General features: G+C 31.9%; 1 protein-coding gene across 4 annotated transcripts in view; it reads right to left on the bottom strand.

Moving 5' to 3' along the window:
• LOC118188290 (uncharacterized) overlaps positions 1-20,557 on the bottom strand; it is a 104,110-nt gene that overhangs the window by 16,317 nt on the left and 67,236 nt on the right. For all 4 annotated transcript variants that reach the window (XM_035358704.2, XM_085818841.1, XM_035358702.2 and 1 more), the window contains exons 10-19: positions 17,021-17,120; positions 16,749-16,813; positions 14,529-14,607; positions 11,369-11,487; positions 8,877-8,969; positions 8,499-8,595; positions 7,257-7,365; positions 5,258-5,295; positions 2,747-2,856; positions 68-137 (exon numbers count right to left, since the gene is read on the bottom strand). In XM_035358704.2, the coding sequence (XP_035214595.1) occupies positions 68-137; positions 2,747-2,856; positions 5,258-5,295; positions 7,257-7,365; positions 8,499-8,595; positions 8,877-8,969; positions 11,369-11,487; positions 14,529-14,607; positions 16,749-16,813; positions 17,021-17,120 (880 nt within the window). The remainder of the gene's footprint in view (positions 1-67; positions 138-2,746; positions 2,857-5,257; positions 5,296-7,256; positions 7,366-8,498; positions 8,596-8,876; positions 8,970-11,368; positions 11,488-14,528; positions 14,608-16,748; positions 16,814-17,020; positions 17,121-20,557) is intronic.

The following is a 20,557-nucleotide window of genomic DNA, read 5'->3' as shown; positions in this document are numbered from 1 at the left end:
ACTTTTAATGTCCATAAATGTATATCCAGTTAAATCATCAAGAAAGGTTGACAATTAATATACTTACTGCCATTAAGTCTCTTCTGGAGAGGCACAGAAGCTCTGAATATCCAATAGATCTAACGTCTGCCGTCCGCCTTTTGGATAAAGCAATATTGTATGAATAACAAGGCAGTTTTCCATGATTTTTATTAATGCAATTTATGACTTTTATTTAGGATTTTTATAATTCTCTGTATCTTTTTAAAAGGAATTTGATGGTAATATTTTTCTTTGTTTATTTTCTTAGACATAGAGAGATAGGTTCGCAGTGCTCTTAATGGTATTCAACATGTGTCAAATTTTAAAATGTCAACTTGTTAAATAAAGCGAGTGAGAATTATTTGCCGCTCCTCGCAAAATATAAATACTAAATTTTTAATTAAGTTTATACCGTATTATTAATGCTGAATAGTTTCTATTGTAACACGATTAGAAGTAAGCCGGTGAATAAAAAAAAATGTTTTAATTTTCGAAATATTATTACATGAATTTCAACTACAGCAAAGCTATTTTAATAATGTTTACCTCACTAATGAATGGGTAGATAAGAATATTATAATTTTTCCTGGGTTTGAGCAAAGTTGAATCTGGTATCAAAACTAGCATTAACGAAGAGTTTCCAATATTCTCTCTCTGCGTTAACTGCAAACAAGGTTCCTTCAACAAGTACAGTATAGGATCAGCTTCCTGCATGTATATGTAATCAGAAGTCAACGATATCTGCAATTTGATTTGTATTATTATGAAAGTAACCTTTTATATTTTAGAAGCACATAATTCGTCTGAACAAATCAAGCTAACCATACGTTATGTTCGGAGGTAAATGCGTTTTCATTCCATTTATTTATTATTATTAGGTGTGTTCCTAAAACTTAACTCAATTCTTAGAATTTAATTTTGACAGTGCCTGCATTACTAATTTGGCTGGCAGCCAATTTAACACATACCATTAATGACATAGTTCAAAGCAATTTTTTCTCTTTCTGCATGGTAAATCTTATTACAAAGGTGATGCGTTTAGATGTGGGTAGGTAACATTTTAAGCGGCTGCTCAAACAATTGTAGGCACAGCCGGGCGTTGTTGACTAACGAAAGAGACAAAAGTGCTCATGTGTGTGAAGCGCATAAATGGGAAGATCTCATTTTCGATAATTCAAGTTTTTAGACTTTTTCCAAATTCACACGATGGTTTTTAAACTGAGCAGAAATAGGGTTATAAAGATCCCTAATTTTTAATGAAAGCATAAGAATTATAACTAAAGTTTGATTACAAAAACATTCTTTTCTATTTGTTTCTCTCTTGAATGTTTTTCATTTCTTACAATGATTTCGAAGTTAAAGAATATGAATTTCCCATTTTAGAAACATCTTGTAAATTCTGTTTTGTGCAGTTCTCTATATTTCCTTCATTGTATATACTTACCAAATAGTCCCATGAAATAATTTTTAGAAATAGTTACAACACATACATAATATTTTATGAAAGTTATTATTAATTAATTCATAAAACTTTATTTAGTTTTGCTTTCATAGCAACATATTAACGTGTATTTGTTCATTTTCATGCAGGTTTTAATATCATTCAAACTTCTATACGCTTCATCTTAATTTTTATGTCTACTCTTTTTGAAATATCAAATGAAAAAGCATAGCGTCTTAAAACAATTTATAGGTCCGTTAATTATATCCGTAGTCTAACGGGTAGAAAAACGTTAATTTTACGCTAGCGCGTTTTTCTACCCGGCAAATACAAAAATGCAGTCCTAAATTGCTTCTAAAGATGAGAGACCTGTATTTAAAAGTCAACAGAATTTTGCTTAATTCATTCCATGTAAGAATGCTTCTTTTGTGTGCTTATTTTTAAATAGATTTACAGTCTTTTACCTGGTAATTATTTTGATTTTCAAAATGAAGAAGAAAAACTTTACGTTGTTTATTAATCCATTAAAATGTATAATATGTGGAATTATGAATATAAGAAGAACCAAACAGATTCTTGTTTAGCGAGATCAAAAATAGTTAGCAATTATTGTCAATTATTTACGTTTATTATAAGGGTAAATACAAGATTCTGTTCCAATATGTGTTTGTTGACGATAGTGACGCTCTTATAGTGGCGCTACATTTTTATTGCATGTTTTCATTTCTTACTTGGTAAGAAATACAACCCCTATTTATTTTACATTTTTGACACTTAGAAGATAACATATATTTTTGCAGCAAAGAATTCAGAATAAGTATTTAATCATTAGAGGCACTTCATATTTCTAGCTCCTAAAAATGTATGACGTCGCATACAATATCTATGCCAATCTAAAGTGGCACTGAGTCAAAGAAATATTGGTATCTTTGCGATGAAATTAGGTACACTGCAAAACGTATAATTGCAATAGAAATTTATCCATACATGTTGCTTTTATTCTTATAGAATTAATCATGCACACAATATATGCGCGTAAAAATTACACTGAGCCACTAGTGCAAAGACGAAAAACAGTTACATCACAGGCTTAATTATTCTGCAGCATCAATTTGCATTACGAAGGAGCAGACAGAATCTTAAAGTTTAATTTTATCTAATGTTTAGTTCATTAATTTATCAAAATAATATTCAGAAAACTGGATTCCTATGTAGAATGTCTATATTCTACATAGGAATCCAGTTTTCTGAATATTACAAAAAATAAAATATTTCTGCAAGTACCTATTTTGCACGCCATCTAATCTCAGCAAACTTATTTCTCCGAAGTAATTTCCTTCAGTTAAAACGGCAACAACCATATCTTTATTGTTGGCAGGATTTGGTACGATTACCTATAAAATAATAGCAAAAAATATCGTAGAATTTTACAAATTTACACATTATTCTTAAACATTACACAAAAGGCATCATAATATAAATAACTTTATTAACTCGAATTTATTTTGTCTTTTATAAACCATAGCATGAAATATTTTTGTAAGAAAATAATTGCATTAAATTGTAATAACTTGCAGATTATATAGCTTGTTATTTACATTAAAATATTATAAATTTATTTAAACATTTCTGTTTCTTTTCTTTATTCGCTTGCTGCCCTAGAGAAATTAGCCATAGTATCCGCAGCAATAGAGGAGTGAGTGATTGGAAACTTGACACTTTCCCTTGACTTTCTTAAGCATACCCAGACCTCTCGAGATCAGAAAGTGAAATAAGTGATAATTCCCCCCCCCCTTTTAAAATTCAGTTAGTAAAGACTCGACATGAAGTTTGGTAAAATTTCTTAACTCATTTTGGTACACCTAGCTTTCCTTAATTATTTTTAAAGTCCTGTTAACAACATTTTCATTTGAACTGTTAGATGAATCATTCTATACTATTATGTTTCGACACACAGTCATAGTCATAACTATTCAATAAATATTTGCTTGATTTTAAAGATAACTGCTTATTGTTAGGCCTGTGATATTAATGCCAAAGACATAATATTCTCATATGTAATAAAACAGAGGCTGGTAAAACGCTAACTAAAACTAAGCCCTGATTAGTTATGCTTAAAAGCTAAATCTCATTAGTCATATCTACTGAAACTTTCTATTGAAGGTAAGAAAAATATGAAAATAAATAAAAGCATGCACTGAAATTCCTAAGAAAATTTATGCTAATTATCTTGAGTAATATCGCAGTAAAAATGCAATACGATTATTTTAAAGTGCATCTTCGTGTGTGAGAGACAGACTTGCAGTTGTTCGAAGAAAATCGTACGGAGCATTAACCTCATAAAAAAATAAAGTCTTCAGCGATGGAAAGTTAAAAAGTCTACGGTGCCATTAGTGAAATGTGATATAGCACGAAGCTTTTTGTGTGTGCTCAGAAGCTTAAATCAGATCCGAATATCCTATTATCTACGTCTGAAACTTAATAAACATCATTGAGAGAGAAGAATAAGTAAATCAAGACTTCATTAATGGGATTGTGCATTTCTATGTTACCTTTTCCCTTACCATCCAAGCATATATTGTACTGATGAATAAACATGCAGTAGCTAGACGTACGAAAACAAAGCGAATGAATATGTAAGTTGGTACTATGGTCAACGGTTCAATGCATTTCGCATCATTTTTTTTAAGATTTGTTGATCCTACTGTATCATGCGTAAGCTACGTTTCTCATGAGCCATTGCATTGTCTTTGTAACATATTTCAGTGCAGATAATGTTTTTCCTTTTGAGGAAGAAGAGTATATTTAATCACGTTTTCTCAGAGGGAAGGCCTAGCATACAAACTACATCTCATTATACTAGAAAAGTATTTTAACAAACATTCTAAAATATCACTTATGAGAAAAGTAAATAAAAATATCAGTCTTAACAAAAATAATAATATAAATCTTAATAACATTAAATAATATTTTTACTCTTTTAAAAAAATTAAATATTAATATCAATCTTTAAATGACTTTTATTTATAAACTGATGATAAATATGGTATCAGTGGGTATTGTGGCAGTGAAATTATAACAGAAAATAATTTTCTTACAATCTGCTGTTCAGGCGTATGATCCTTAATTTATGCAACGTTCATCAAAACTTCCTACTTAAATTAATTTAGGTACAGAAATTAATAAGGTAATCAATATCCTAAGTCCTTTGATTTAACCAATACACATTATTATTTGTTTTAGAACACAGTTTAAAGCATTTTATAAATATGCTTGTAAGTCATTTTTCTAAGTGAACTTCTGACTTTCTGACTTCTTAAATTAAATTGATTACACAGCAAATGTTTTCGAATAAACTATAGCGTTAAATAGTAAAGTTATTTTAATTTCACACTCCAAAACCATATTAAATTTGAAAACTATTAACGCACCTCCTTTTAAAGTAAAATTATCCGTAACGAGGAGAGCTTAATTGATGATTATCTTTATACAAAGTATTTTCTAAAATTAAACGAAACTCCTGTACCTAAAATCATGTCGGAAATACTCATTAAAAGCCATGATTAGGAAGCTACTAATCTGGACGATATCAGACACAAATTAGTTTGACCCTGGTATAGGAAATTATACAGTGCTAGATAGTTTAGTGTACTTAACCTCTTCTTCATTTGAAATTCTGAGATTCGGTAATTTCACTAATTACCCTTGAACTTAGAATCATATGAAGTCTATATCAATTAGCAAGCATTAAACAGTATGCAATAAGCGTTGGGAGAGAGAATAATGAAATCCTACCTCTACTTTGCCGTGGTTGATGATAAACATTTCGCGACCTAAAAGACAAAATTTGTGCATTTATTTTGAGTAACTTTAGATTGAATATATTTCATGGCAAGTATAACATTCTAAGATAATATTAAATTTATTAATATCGTAATTATTAAACATCTTATTAAATTTTATTTAATTTTTTAGTAATTTTTATTTAATTTATCTTACTACATTTGAAAATCTTGCAGCATAAAAGAAATCTCTTTAAACGGTTTTATTTTAAAATTTTTGAAAAAATACACGTATGAGATAAAGTCTTTATTTTGAAATTTATTACACAAACGAGAAATTTGTATACTTAACAGGGCTTAATTTCTAAGATTAGAAGTACCGGAGCCCTATGGAAGACTGTCAGCAAAGAGGAACAAGAGTAAATAAATAAATAAAATGACTAATAAACGCATTAATAATTTTAAAATTAAATAGTTAATTACTATCAAATTAATTAATAGCCATTTAATTAATTTTTATAACTTGTTATTTAATTAATAATTATTATATAATTAATTATAATTTAATTGATAATTATTAGATAATTAATTATTATTTATTGAAATAATTAAATATTGAAGTAATTAAATAAAACTTAAAGAAATAAATTGAAATTTAATAAGCGATTTTTAATATAATTTTATTGTTAAAATGAAATTTTCGAGATAAAATTTTTACTTCTTATTCAGGGCTTCGGTGCGTTCCGGCTAGAATTATGATTTATTACAAAAACTAAGAAGCACCGGAGCCGAGATCTGGTGGGCTCCGGCCCAATTTATGCTCTGATCGTAGAGGGGGGCGGAAGTTCTTTTATCATCACAAAAATTAAATATACTTGAAATATAGCTGATGAAAATTCCAGGGCGAAACGGAATGAGTGTATTAGTGGGTGGAAACAAAAAATGAGTGCAATCTTCGGGAGAGAGAGAACATTTTCTTTGACTGAGGCTCTCTGCTGATATAATTATAGCCATCAATCAGATATGTCAGGGGTAAAATGAGTCCTGAATCTGACTCCTCAGGATGAATTTAAAGTTGCTGGTTACGCTTTCCCCACCCCCATTAGTGGATACCGCGGGAAGACGACGTATAGGACGTGCTTGAGCAGTTTATCTCAGTATTTCACTCTTATTGTACTTGCTGTCTCTTAACGCACATTGGCATGGTAAGAAATTTAAGCGTTCCTAAATAAACTTCCCCAAATTTATTGCCCTTCTTAAATGTGAGTGAGGGGACTTTACTTGAACGTCGCATGTTCTCATGAGTTCGTATTTCTAGGGAAATAGAGTATTGCAAAGTCTGCTTATTGTTAAACTAAAACGTTAGGAATTCTAATTTTTTCCCTTTAAATTGTGGTTCAGATTTATAAAAAGAAGTACCGGAGTTCATCTTATTTAGAGCTCGGTGCGCTCCGGCTAAAATTGTAATTTATCTTAAAAATTGAGAAGTACCGGAGCCGGGCTCCAGTGGGCTCCGGTGCAATTTAAGCTATGATACTTAATGATGTATGAATTCAATCACAAAGGGAAAAACATGTAATATGGACAATACCAATACTGATTATGTAAGTAATTTTTGCCAACTTATTATTCAAAGAGCGGAAGTTGTGTAATAATTGCGCATTAATTCAATATTGAATATAAGAGAGAATCTCAATCAGATTTACGAATTCATCACGGCCAAGAGGAACGCAGGCCCTTGTGTACATTTTAAAGGTAGTACTGTGGCATTACCTAGTTCCGCCCCAATTTGAACGGAGGATACCCGGGAGATGAAATCCAAAGGTCTTGAACCCCTCGAGGGAACTTCTTGATTGACGTTATTTTAAATACCCCATGCTAAAAAGGCAATATACAAACTCCACTGGAATTTGAACCAATCCCAATAATATGGTACTCGATACCACTAACCGCCTCACTAACAAAGATGACATGGAGTGAATTAGATACATTTTAAGATACAAATCATTTACCTGTTTCTCCTACTCGGCAGACATAATCACCAGGAGAGAACACTTGAGATCGAAGTTTCAACACAAGTTCACACAGAAATCCAGTTTCACATTGCTCAAATATCTTAATCTGCAAGATATTATAAAATATATCCGTTGATAAGCTTCATTCTGCATGCAATTTATGTAATTAATTATTAAAAAATTGTGATGAAACTTTTCCATCTTAGTTCTTATTAGATACTGTGTTAGTTACATTGACATATAAATGGAAAATTTCCTTAAAGGGAAGCACGTTGCATTTATAATTTGTCTATCAGAGAAGAGAGGAATAAAAATAAATGAATTATTATAAAATTAAAATTTTATTATTTTAAAATGCTTCTTAATAAAAAATAACTTTTACAAGAATAAAAAACATAGAATTGAACTTTTTGGAGGGGAGCGAGGGACTAAAGAAATGGAAAAAATATTTGACTCTTTTTTTTTTTTTTTTTTTTTTTTTTTTTCAAATCATTTAATGGAAAAACTTAAATTTAATTTTCGCCTTATTTAACGTAGTATTGCACACAATGCCTATGCGTTTTTCACTATTGTTAAAAAAATCTCAGCATGCAAAGATGTAAAGTATATTTTTATATGTTTTATTTCCTGTTCTTATAAAATTACTGTGGAAACCATTTCTAACTTCACATTCATCTTGGGGTTTATGTGCACTATCTATAAACTGGTGGTAGGTACTTTCTGTTCATTCGTTTCAAAAGCGTATCCTTTCATTGATCTGTAAACATTTTAATTTAAATACCTATATTTAATAAGATAGATTTGTAATAAATATAGAGGATTCATTTTTAATATATAGGATATTTATATTATTAATAACATTTGTAAAAGATGTACATTTATTCAGAGATGTCAAACATCTTACATTTCGCCAAGAAAGTAAACTGTACTTAAGAATTTATCTTTTAAGGCTGTTATATCTATATATATATATATATATAGATATATATAATTTCATTTAGTTTAACAAATAAATTTTCTATAAATAATTTGTCATTTAAATGATACATACAAATCGTAATATGTTTCGACAAGGGTTCGCAAATATAAAATCCTTTGCGGTGGAAGGAGAATTTTCAAATATACTGGCTCGGTGTTTCATTGCTTATATTATTTGTCATTTATTTCTTACCGTATGATAAAGCCATAAAAATGTATTTAATTATCAATTTTTTTGTCTTGAAAAGTGAAAAATCATACTTTCTTAAGGCTATCGAGATGAACGTGCACAGCAACTTCTGCTCGTAGTCTTTCAGGCAGCATATTTAGCAATCGAGACTCATCAGTTGCTTTTGTCCTAAAAGTTAAAATAATGTAAAATTTCGTCATTCAACATACTGTAGTTAATTTAATTTCACTGTACCTAATTTCTCACTTTATCTAAAATAACATCTAAGTAAGTTGGATATGTAAGCAGGTTTGGAACACATGCAAGAATGTCCCAATTTTTTTTTTTTTTTTTTTTTTTTTTTTTTTTTTTTTTTTTTTAAGGGGGAAAAAAGGCAACATTTAGTATAAGAAGCAACTAATTTTGCTTAGTCTAAACTTACATTTGAATCAGCATTAGGACATACATACCTAGACCATGTATATTCCGCCCATTTTTTAATTTTCAATTGTAAAGAAGCAGGTACTTTCTTGTGTGTTAAATACATTTGTATATGATCCATTCTGAAAAATGAGGAAACTGTTGAAAATAGCTCTATTTTGTTTAATATAAAATAAAAGTTTTTATTTTTTACATATTTAATCATTTTTGAAAACCTTTCAGCTCATTTTAATAACTTTCTTTATTGTACCACTCAAACTTTCAGAAATAACTAACAAATTTTATGTGACACAGTATGTAAACTTTTGATCTTTCATGCTTCAAAATTATTACTTACTACGTTACATCAATTTTTAATTGTTTTACTGGGATTAAAGATATATCTAACTTGATAGTTATCCCTGTAATTAGTATTATATTTATAATTATTTACACTCTTTAAATGAAACGCATATGAAAATATTTTCAGCACTGAACTCTTCCTGTCAATGTCAATAAGGTTTCCAGAATCGAAAATCAGTGATGGTTTAGGGGCTCCGAACACCGGTAGTTGCGGAGGCCCTTAAACTCGAGGGGAGCCCATCAAGACAATTTCGCATTAGATAATTTTTTAAACTTTAATTATAAGCTATTTCTCCTGCTTTCTTAGCATGCCTTCGTGGTCTGGGGTCTGCACGCTGGGCGCGTATTCCAGAGGCCCGTGTTTCGATTTCCGGCGAAGGCGTTGATCATTTTTCATCTCTCCGGCTCGAAATAACCTAATGGCTCTACATTGGTGCCCGAACTAAAAAGGGTGGTGGATGATGAATCTCCACACCCAGGATTTGGCGACTGGGTCCTCCAAACCTCAGTCGCCCTTTAAAAGGGGGGTCATATATACCCCGCCTTCTGAGCGTGCCTTCGTAGTGTGGTGATCTGCACGATGGGCGAGTATTCCAGAGGTCCACGGTTGGATTCCCTGGGAAGTCGTTGCTCATTATTCATCTTTCCTGCTTCCTAAAAAATAACCTAATGTCTCTACATACTGAAAATCTGAGTACAAAGTTTAATAATTAATCCAACCCTGACAAAAATCATCACTATTCGAAAAATCTTTTTCACTTTATGTCTAGCAGCGCTGTAAACCATGAAGTATACTAAAGAGCCAAGAGTTTTCTTTTTTCATTACTAGCCAATGGTTCAAAGAGCGCTTATGCCAATGGTTAGAGAAATTTTAAAATTCTCGAAATATGTTGAAAACGGAATCCTTTCCCATTGTCATCAAAATATTGACGTGTATACTCTTTTAGTTTTAAACAGAAATTTTTAGAAACCAGATTTTGTCCTTAAGCATTTTTTTCTATTCAATTGTTTTTTCTCGATAATACTCACATTTCATTGCGTAATTTCCAAAATTCCTCTAATAGAAACGATGGGTTATATTCTATTATTTCTAATAAATCCAATATTCTCAGGTTAGATTGAACGCAAAGACGGATTTAGAAGCATTTTCCCATAGACAGAGTTTGCAGATGAATTAGTGTGTATCTACGAACAGTTAGTGTTAGTGTGCATCTACGAACAGTTGTTTTTGTATGTAGAATATGTTGCAATACATAAATTGAGTTTCGGACAGGAAAAGCCATATATCATAATTTATGGGACCATATATATTTGTTCATTCTTAATTTCTAGTTATGTAGTTTTTGTCTGTGTGGCATCTTTGTTCAATGTAGATCGAATCCATGATATTAATCAATATGTAAAGAGAAAATATAAGATAGATTTGCAAAAAAGCGTCATGATAGTGAATGAAATTAAATAAATATTCAAAGGAAATGCTATAGGATAGAATGATTATAAGTAAATCATTTAATGAAACGGATGTGCCCAAGCTTTTGCCAACGACAGGCGTAATCTTGTCTTCCCACGATGAATTTCGTGGCATTACTCTGATATCAGACAAGCAAGATCAGTCACAACAACACACAATATAAGTTATTCCTCTTTCCCATGTTTCTTTAACTGCTTTCGAATTATCTGTGATTTTGCGTTAAAAATGGACCCGGCATTACTCCGGTTAATCGAGAGACAATTCTATATATGTTTTTAAAGAGGAAGTTAAAATTATCCCACTTGTTAATTATTTGTAAAATTATTCCAATTTTAGACACTCATTCTTCTTGAAACTAACCTCTTAAAACGGTGAACGTGTCCCCGGCAATACCCTTATTAATCCGGAGTCAAAAGGAATAAATAGGAAATTAAAATTATCAATTTTAGGTCTGTTATTGATAAAACAGAAATACTACGAGAGGCAGATTTAACATTGCTTGAAAAAAAATTTATGAATTATTAGCAAAATTATTCCAGTTTTATACAACTATTCTTACTATGCTAAACCTAGACCTGTTGTTCTTCATTTCTCAACCATATTTATTTTATATATCTGTAAAACACTAATTGTTTTCTTAAAATAGAGAAACTTTTGTATTTAGATTTTTTATTTGCTAGGAATTTCATATAATCAAATAATACTCACCGAGCTTGAAATTCTTGGCGATTAGCATTCATACTTGATATAACATCACCAACATTTCCCATTACAGTAGCAAACACAAAAACTCCGGTTAAAAATATGACACCAGTAAAGATGTACTCCTAAGTCAAATAAGGTTAACGTTACATTCATTCTCACTCCCTAATAACAAATTAAATGCAAAATGATTTAACAAATGTAAAAGACAATTTCTTAAATTACATTACGTAAGAAATCGATGTTCTGTGTGGCTGTACTTTAAGTGCAGAAAAATAAATCCCTTCACCAGTCTTGGGGCATTATGTAATTTCACTGCATTACAGTGGTAGGATATAGAATTTAGTAATGATCGTACAGAAAAAAATGAAATTATTTGAGCAAGAAACGACTAGTTCATAAAATGTAAAACATTCAAAGACCTTTTTTTTGCTAAATTAATGCTTTTAGCTATAAATGTAAAATATTTATTAAGTAACCTTGAATAAAACTAACTACATTTAGACTTATGCTACAGAAATAGAAGTTTCTGAAAAATTGTTAGAGATTTTTTTGACTGAGATAGATAGTCCATAATCGAGAGATAAAATTCTAATTAGATTTAACATCGAAATAATGAAAGGCATAAACTAGAAATTAATGCTTTTATTTTAACATCAATGATCAGGTTACATAAAAATACACACATAATCATGAGTTCCACTGCCCTGTCGAAGAAACTGCGGAGCCCACAAAACCGATGGATTTAAAGTTATTTATCTCCTTATTTGAATACTATAAAGCCCATGAGGTTTATCTGATTAAAGAGTGGATATCTTATAAAATGTGATATAAATATAAAATGCGAAGAGTTTTGTAAATGAAACTGGCTAGAAAGTGAATACCACACGATCCACATGGGTATAGAAATGTATTTACGATTGGGGGGGGGGTTATTCCGCCACATGTCTACTACGACAATGGGGATTTGAAAGCAAAGGTTTCGACCGCAATATTTAACAATTTGGACTTACACAGTAACTCATAGGTTCACGCAAGTTTCGATGTAAAATAACAATTTCCATGAATTTTGAACAATTATTGCTTTAGTATATTATGATCCTCTCCAAGAACTATGAACTATTGCACACTTTTCTTTAAACTAATTATTTCTACCAATTCTGAATCTAAGGAGAATTTGTGAAGTCACGCAAGTAGTAATCCCTAGGATCCTCGCGTTCTACTTCAAACAATTAATTAAAAACTAGTTAACGTATCTACTGTGTTAAGATTGGAAGCCTACAAAGTTCAAGTGAGGTACTCTCTTCACTTCAAGATCCAGCCATTGTTCTTAATTAAGATTTTTAATATCTATTTTTGACATTAATAGCACTTACACAGTTCTTCTAATTTTTAATCTTTAAAGTTCAAAAGCCCCTTGTAGATATACAGTAAATTACTCTCAAAAAACAATTATTATAAAAAATTTATTGTTCTTAGCTTGGTTTGGTTTATTTAATTATGGCAAAGCACTGGTTTGGTTTCTGTGAAAGTTTCGAGGGCTATCTGCCTAAGGAAGGGTTGCCTTTGTGAAGAATGATATACACGTTACGCATAGGAAAAACCACGAAAGCGCCATGTATCCAGCCCATTTACCGGAATTTAAGCCCCCCGGACACCAGTGTTCAGCAAGTTAACCGCTCAGTAGCTGTGGGTCATTATTGCTCCTGAAATTTTTGGCTTTCCAATAAATAATATGCTAGTAAAGTAATAAACATTGAGGGTTTTCCAAGAAAAATGAAGCTCCTACTAATTAGTATTTGAAAAGCAACCCGTTAATGTCTGAAAAGAGGGCAGTTTTAAGTCCAGAAAACTTCCTATCAGGATATACTGTATTTCCTCGCGCATTCCTTCCCTTGTTTTGCTAATTTTATCATCCCAAAATCGAGAGGAGAATATTATTAATACATTTTTCGGCAACCAATGTGTAGTTTGCAAATGAAAGAAAAATTAATTCTTATCTTGGCAATTTCCAGCTCTTAGTTGTATACTAGCTCTTCAAATCTAGTCTAGCTCTGTCAAATAAGCAATGGCTTTACTGTGCTTTAAATACTTAGAATAAGAATGGGGGATTTTGTTACAAAAAATCTCAGAAGACAAATTAATTGTTGGATTAAGATTAACAGTATATATCTATATGTATATGTTTTGTATAGTTTCATGGATTCTATACGTATAGTTTCATGGATTCTATACGTATAGTTTCATGGAGAGTTCTACTCTCAAACAACGCTATAGTAATAAAAATAAGACATCAGTTTTTTTAATAGTTATTTTTGTTAATTGTTTCAGCAGAAAGATTTCTTGTTTCAGTAGTTCTTTAAACTTATCTAAATCATCTGACAAATTCAAAACAACTATTCATTTTGTGGTTAGTTTTATAAAAGAATAGTACAATAATATCTTTATATATCAATAATCACCAAGTTTTTACTATGAAGCATGAAAATAAATTTGCGATAATTCAGTGGCAAGATAATTTAGTCGTTATTATCAGAACAACGTTTCTCTTTAAAGGGCACGCTTGCATTTCCTATCTCGCATTTAAATTTTCTTTTAACAATAAATGACCTTATACACGGACTTTATTATAAACAACAGTTAAAATGTGTGCTTTGATCTTGAAGTCAGTGTTATCTTTAGAGTCTTTTAAATGTTTGTTCAACATACGATGGTACAACAGATGGTGTCAGATAGTCTTGTGTATACAAGTACTACATCTCTTAGCAGACGTTAGTAGAGACACATTATGATATGGAATTTTCTGTAATAAGCTAAAATTATATGAATTATGGATTCAGACATATAGTGAACATTTACTAACCAACCACTTATATTTCCAGACGAATTTGGTCTTGTGTATCGCTGATTATTTTATATAGTTAATGTTCAGTGCGAGTTCAACGTATTTGTTCTTGGAAAAATTGGTCATATCCAGAAATGATCAAAATGAAAAAGCTCAGCACAATTAAAACAAATGATATACATGAAGCAAATCGAATCAAAAATACTAAACGAATTATTAAAAAAAATTAAAAACCTTGGTTTTAGCTATTATATTTAACAAGGCGAAAGAACAATTGAATAGTTGCAATCATAAAACTGGTGATTGCAAATGAAATATTACCACATCAGTTTCAGGTGAATTGGTGTTACCAATAGTCGTGAGCGTCATCGCTGACCAATATAAGCATATTATGTATTTCCTGAAAAGAAAGCTATTTTACTGAAATGAATAGCAAAATCGCAAAAGTTATTACAAGATAAATTTTGATAATTACCAAAAACGTGCACTCTTTTTTCTAACAATGGGTTGATTAGCCGACAAGTATTCTGAATTAATATTTACTAATTAACTCATAATACTTAATTTTGACTAATTTTAATTAATAATTTTAAAGCATTATTTAATGGCAATGATACTGAAATTATGCACACCGATGATAAGTGTTCTAAAGAACTTTCAACTCTATTTATTAAATGTTTGACTAGAATACAAAAAAAGTTCTATATTTAATACTCTGAAAAGATCTCCTTATTTTTCTTGATAAATCGCCCGATATACATATAAGCTAAAAGATTTATGAAACACTCTTAATGTTCACATTAAAAGGGTGTAAGGTACTTTACCATTTCTTATCGCGCGTCTTGGTGGTGTAACTGGAAGCCTGCCCGGTTGGAAATTCAGAAGTCTTGAGCTAGAATCTTGGCGAGCGCATCATATATTTTATATGTTTTCCGACTTCCAAAATTCTAGATGCTTCTACAATGGTGCCCGAACTAAAAGATGATGAATGCTAGTTCGTCACCATCTGAGTTTGGCGACTAGATTCTGACCTCCGCAATTTTCTTCCTCCTCACTGCGGTGTCGTCGGAAGCACGTCTGGATGGAAATCAGGAGATCCGGATCTAGAATCCGGTGTGTGCGTTGCACGGAATTAAGCAATGGCCTTTAGGTCGAAGTTTGACGCAATGCATCAGTACTCAGGGTCTTCAACTAGACTCCAATCACTTAAGAATTTCATTTAAATGACATTTAATTTCTTGGTTTGGTTTCTGTGATTATAGGAAAGCCTCGAGGGCTATCTGCCTAAGAGGAGGGATGCCTTCGGGGAGGGCTTTCTAAGGGAAACTGATTTGTATGCACGTTACACATGGGCAAACCAGGAAAAACGCCCATGCAGCCAACCCGTTCGCGGAATTCGAACCTCGGACCGAACTACCAGTGTTCAGAGACTTTACCACTCGGCAGTAGGTGGGTCTTTCTTGTAAACTTCTTGTCTTAATTTCTTGTAAACTTCAGAGATCATAACATACCTCCACCGAAATTTGTTGTTATTGTGACTTGTCTCTCTTGTCAGACAGTAACATCAGAGCAAGTCCACGAAATTCATCGTGAAAAAGAGTGGAAGATTGTGCCTGTCGTTGGCAAGAGCCCTGAGCACTATACGGGTGACAGTACTACTTTGCTTAGTTCCGCCCCCAAGTATAATAGAGAGCACCCGTTGGGACGGGTCTGAGGGACTTTCACTCCCTCCTTCCCTACCACCTCTCGAGAAGGCTTTAGGCTCGTCAGATATTTAAAATGTCTCCATGCAGCACAGACACTATACATTTACAAACATCCATACCTTCTCCGGGATTCGAACACAGGCCCTTTAGTACGGCAGTCAGCATCGCTAAATACTATTCCGGCTGGGCGGCCCGAAATTTATTTTCAGGTCAAAGTAGTTCTGGTAATACTTTCAAGCATTTTTTATATTCAAATCAGATAGTTATATTGGTAAATAAGATATGGCTGCTGTCTCATTCTATATACACCACTTAGGTAAAAGTTGACAAGCTTAATGCTATGATAGAAAACAATTTAATATTCTGAAAAATAACTGAATAACATCTAAGTACTGAAAAATTCATTTAGGAAATCTTTTCTTATGAAGACCAAATAAGAGATCACATAGAACTTTCGCAAGACTAAGCAACAAATAAATTCAATGATTAACTTTGAATAAAATCCAGCCCTAAAGAAATTGTAAGCATATACATTTAGAAAATATTTTTTCTAGATGTATACTATGCTTGTAAACATCAATCAAATTGTATGTAAACAACATGAATTTGTATGTAAACAACATGAATTTGTATGTAAACATCAATTAAAATGTAAATACGTGAAACTTATTTCCTTTTCTGAAAGCAGAAAATGCATTAATTAAATTGACTATTACTTCCCTGATACTTATTTCAGACGAAACAAAAAGTTTCAAAATTGATTTCAGAGGAATTATAATTTCGTTCACATTATTTCGAACATTTTAAAATAAACATGAAAATATTTTAATAATACCTTGAAAATCTTTGTTGATCTGTTGCATTGGTGTACACCCAGGCATTACTTCCCAATCCTTCATACTACGATAAAAGAGAAGTAATAACCATTATAATTAACCAGCTGAAACTTAGTATACAAAACTTTCCCAATAAATCTTCAAAAATATTTTGCCATTTTAATATCATGCTATACTTAAGAATTAAGGTTGTAACATTCTGCTTATGTTTTCTCTTCTGATGGGAAATCCATCTTTTATTTTTAACAACTACACTTGAAGAAATACTTACCTCGGATAGAAGGTAATAGAGGCACGCAATCCAGTGTATAATAATTGCTAAATTTAAAAACAGTCGTAACACCCGTATGAGATGTGGATTGCTTGTAAAGCTAAAATGTAAAACAAAAAAAACATTAAAAATCTCTGGAACTTTTAGGCTTTCCTATGAATAAATTTCTGAAAAATAATATTATTTGAAATACTCAGTGTATACATTTGAAAACAAGAATAAAGTGCATAATATCTAAAAAACGTATTATTTAGATGGTGAGAGATCGTAAAACTCAATAGCGAAAATCTAATAGACATTAAATATAAAGATTTCGATTTAAGTCAGAAGTTGGCTTTTGCAAGAATTGTATGAGATACTATTGTATGTAGTTTCTGTGAAATTTCCCGACTAGTACTCATGCATTATTGCTTATGAAATCCCAATAATTTAAATTCAGTCTTGTTATTTCAACAATAACCATGGGGAAAATAATTTTTGATTGTGCAGTAGAGTTATAATTCGCTTCCGTTAACCAATATGTCTGAAAAGGCTTGATTACCTAAAAAGTCTTGATACAAATACCTATAGTATCTTAATACAATCGCTTGCCGTATCTACTACCTTCCGCCAAACTATTGGAAGGCATCGTACGCCATCAGCTATTGCTGATGTTCCACAACGACTGCCCTAAAGCATCGACATTTTTTGCTCTGCTGTACTAATAAATTCCTTGCACTTATTTTTTTTTTTTTTTTTTTTTTTTTTTTTTTTTTTTCTTCCATTTTGGCAAAGAGATCACAGCCACATGTACTTATATCCGATCAGTATGACGAATATTTCAATGTTTTCCATTGCCATCGTCGCTGGAGATCCATCGTCGCATATAACAACGCTCACTTTATGTTACCTCGTATTATCATAGAAGTTAAAACAACTCGTCACCAACAAGAACCATCGCTTTCTTCTGGTTAGTGCTGGAGGAGATGTGTCAAGTGACGAATACATTACCCTCCGTGACACTTGCGCGTTGTTCAAACGGGAGCATTGCAGCGCTAGCGATGGAAGATACTGAAATTACCGCCACATGTATTCCATATAAATCCGTGACTGTGATCTCTTTTCAAAACAAAGAACACAGCGATGGATCCATTGTAATGGAGAGGATAACTCAGATCAATTACAATACAGAGAAAGCTATCTATGCTTTGAGGCAGTTGCAGTGGAGCATCAATAGCACTGAACGCTTTGGATGGTGTATTGTGCCTTCCAGTAATTTTTCAGAAAATGGTAGACATGGCAGGCAGTTTTGAAGATTAATAGTTTGTAACTATAGTATATAAAATTTTTCAGAACTATCAGCGTGTTGCCACTATTTTATATCGAACCTTTGCATACCCGTTAAGAAGGCAGTTAACTAATCCATTAAAGTTTGCAGCTAGTTATTCCGTTAACAGTTAGAAAGCAGCTATTAATTGCGTATATTGTATTTATTGAACTATTTTTGGAAGTTTATTTTTGACTTCCACGTAACGATAAAAAATAAAATTCCTTATTTTCATTAGAAGAAAATTTTCTGGGTATTTATGTTACACATAGCTCTTCACTGCTTATTTAATGTTAATGTTAGTACTTAAATGAATATTTAATAATTTGCTTACTGATACTGAGTTATGAGATTTTCTAATATTTCTTTATGATAAACTTTCATGATCCTTCGTAGTCGTGCAGTACCATCCTTAAATTTAACAAAAAGATTTAATGCTTAGTCATATTTTATTAAAAATGAAATAAAAATATTAAAAATAAATAATCACTGTATGACTATAGTGATAATTTATTTCACATTTGTGTTTGCTGTATGACTAAAAACGAGATTTGCTCATAAGCTAAGGGGAAAAAACTGCGAATGCATTGAAAATGTATTCTTTTAAAGCAATAGGCGTTTTAAGCATTTTTCTCAGATTAATCTGAATAATGTCGCTTTCATACCATACTCAATCGATCCTGAATTTTATCAGTTAAAATGCTTTATAACATTATCATCGTCTACAATAACCCACTTGGCTGCCTTTTCTAAGAGCTTTTCGGCAACTCCAAACATTCAGTTGTGAGCGTTGTGGCAATTCTAGAAGGTATTATGAGTTATATTATTGGCGATATATGACTGTCAATCAAAATCACTAATTAAAATTTAAATTAAGCATTGAATATAAAATAGTCAAAAATCCTATTCCAAAAATGTGAGAGATTGATATTTTCTGAGTAGTTTTAGCTAAGGGAAAAACTGAAGAATAGCTATGAGGTCAGCAATGAAAAATGATTGGAGATTTATCAATTTATATTTTCTGATGTGATATTTTTCTTTAATTCGAAGGGCCCACCAGCGGCCGAGCGGTAAAGGCGCTGAACACTGGTAGTTCGGTCCGAGGTTCGAATCCCGCGAACGGGCTGGCTGCATGGGCGTTTTCGTGGTTTCCCCCATGTGTAACGTGTATACGAGCCAGTTTCCCTTAGAAAGTCCTCCACGAAGGCATCCCTCCCCTTAGGCAGATAGCCCTCGTGTGCTTTGCCATAATTAAATACACACACTCTTTAATTCGAAACTCTTTTTGACTGATAGAAATGAAACTATACTGGAAGGAATACAATGACTTCATCAAAAATTTATATTAAACGTGAATGAGAATCTTTACGAAACAGTGCGTGGTTTGTTTTCCAATAGATTGATGTAGTCTTAGGATACAATGGATTATGATGTTTCACTCTGCTTTTCAGACATCATACCTAGTCAGTTCTAAGCTACATCCATGTTGCACTAGATGGTAGCATTAATGTCACGAATAGAAAAGCCATTTTTATACAGTTGATCTAAAACGCTGAGCGCATTGTTTATATATAGTAAAAGTAAGTAGTCTTCTTTAAAACGTTTGCATAAATCAGTATCAGTTCTGCATACATTTGTAGCTGCTATTGTAAGAAACAAATCAAATAAGATAGCTTTTCCGACAATGATAATTTTAATCCTGTGACACATTTTAGTTGCCGGAAAATTTATATTCACCCTTGCGTCTGCACAGTGCTGAAGAAATGAAAAGTCCAACTCTATTTAATCTCACGCGGTAGAAGACTACCTATTTCCCAGCCGAAGTAGTATTTAATATATTTCTTCTGCTAGACATTCACTGCAGTACTTCATTCGCCAACACTACTTTTTCTCCCGATAGACATCATTCACCTTACTCCTACTCTGGACTTAATTAATTCTCTAAATATTATCTGCGCCTTCTGAAATGCTATTTACAGATTAAGCTACATATATTTATTAGTCTTGGTTAGAGCTTCGGCCCAGGAACCCATGCTTCGAGGCCTGCGGCCACCTAACAGATTCTTTGCGAGACACTTCCATTCGAGTAGAAAACAACTTTCCCTGACCTATCATTAGACTGAGGATCGTGAACGACCAGTAATAACGCAACTACTTCTGCATTGACTGCAAATGTTTCAGATTCGCTCAACCACATTACGGGATCAAGGCTACAGTTTACAGCTCTAATA

Source organism: Stegodyphus dumicola, chromosome 6 (assembly GCF_044657685.1).
Source record: "Stegodyphus dumicola isolate Sdum_Otavi_A_Nest chromosome 6, ASM4465768v1".
Lineage (NCBI taxonomy): Eukaryota > Metazoa > Arthropoda > Arachnida > Araneae > Eresidae > Stegodyphus > Stegodyphus dumicola.
This window is presented reverse-complemented; position numbering and strand designations above follow the sequence as displayed.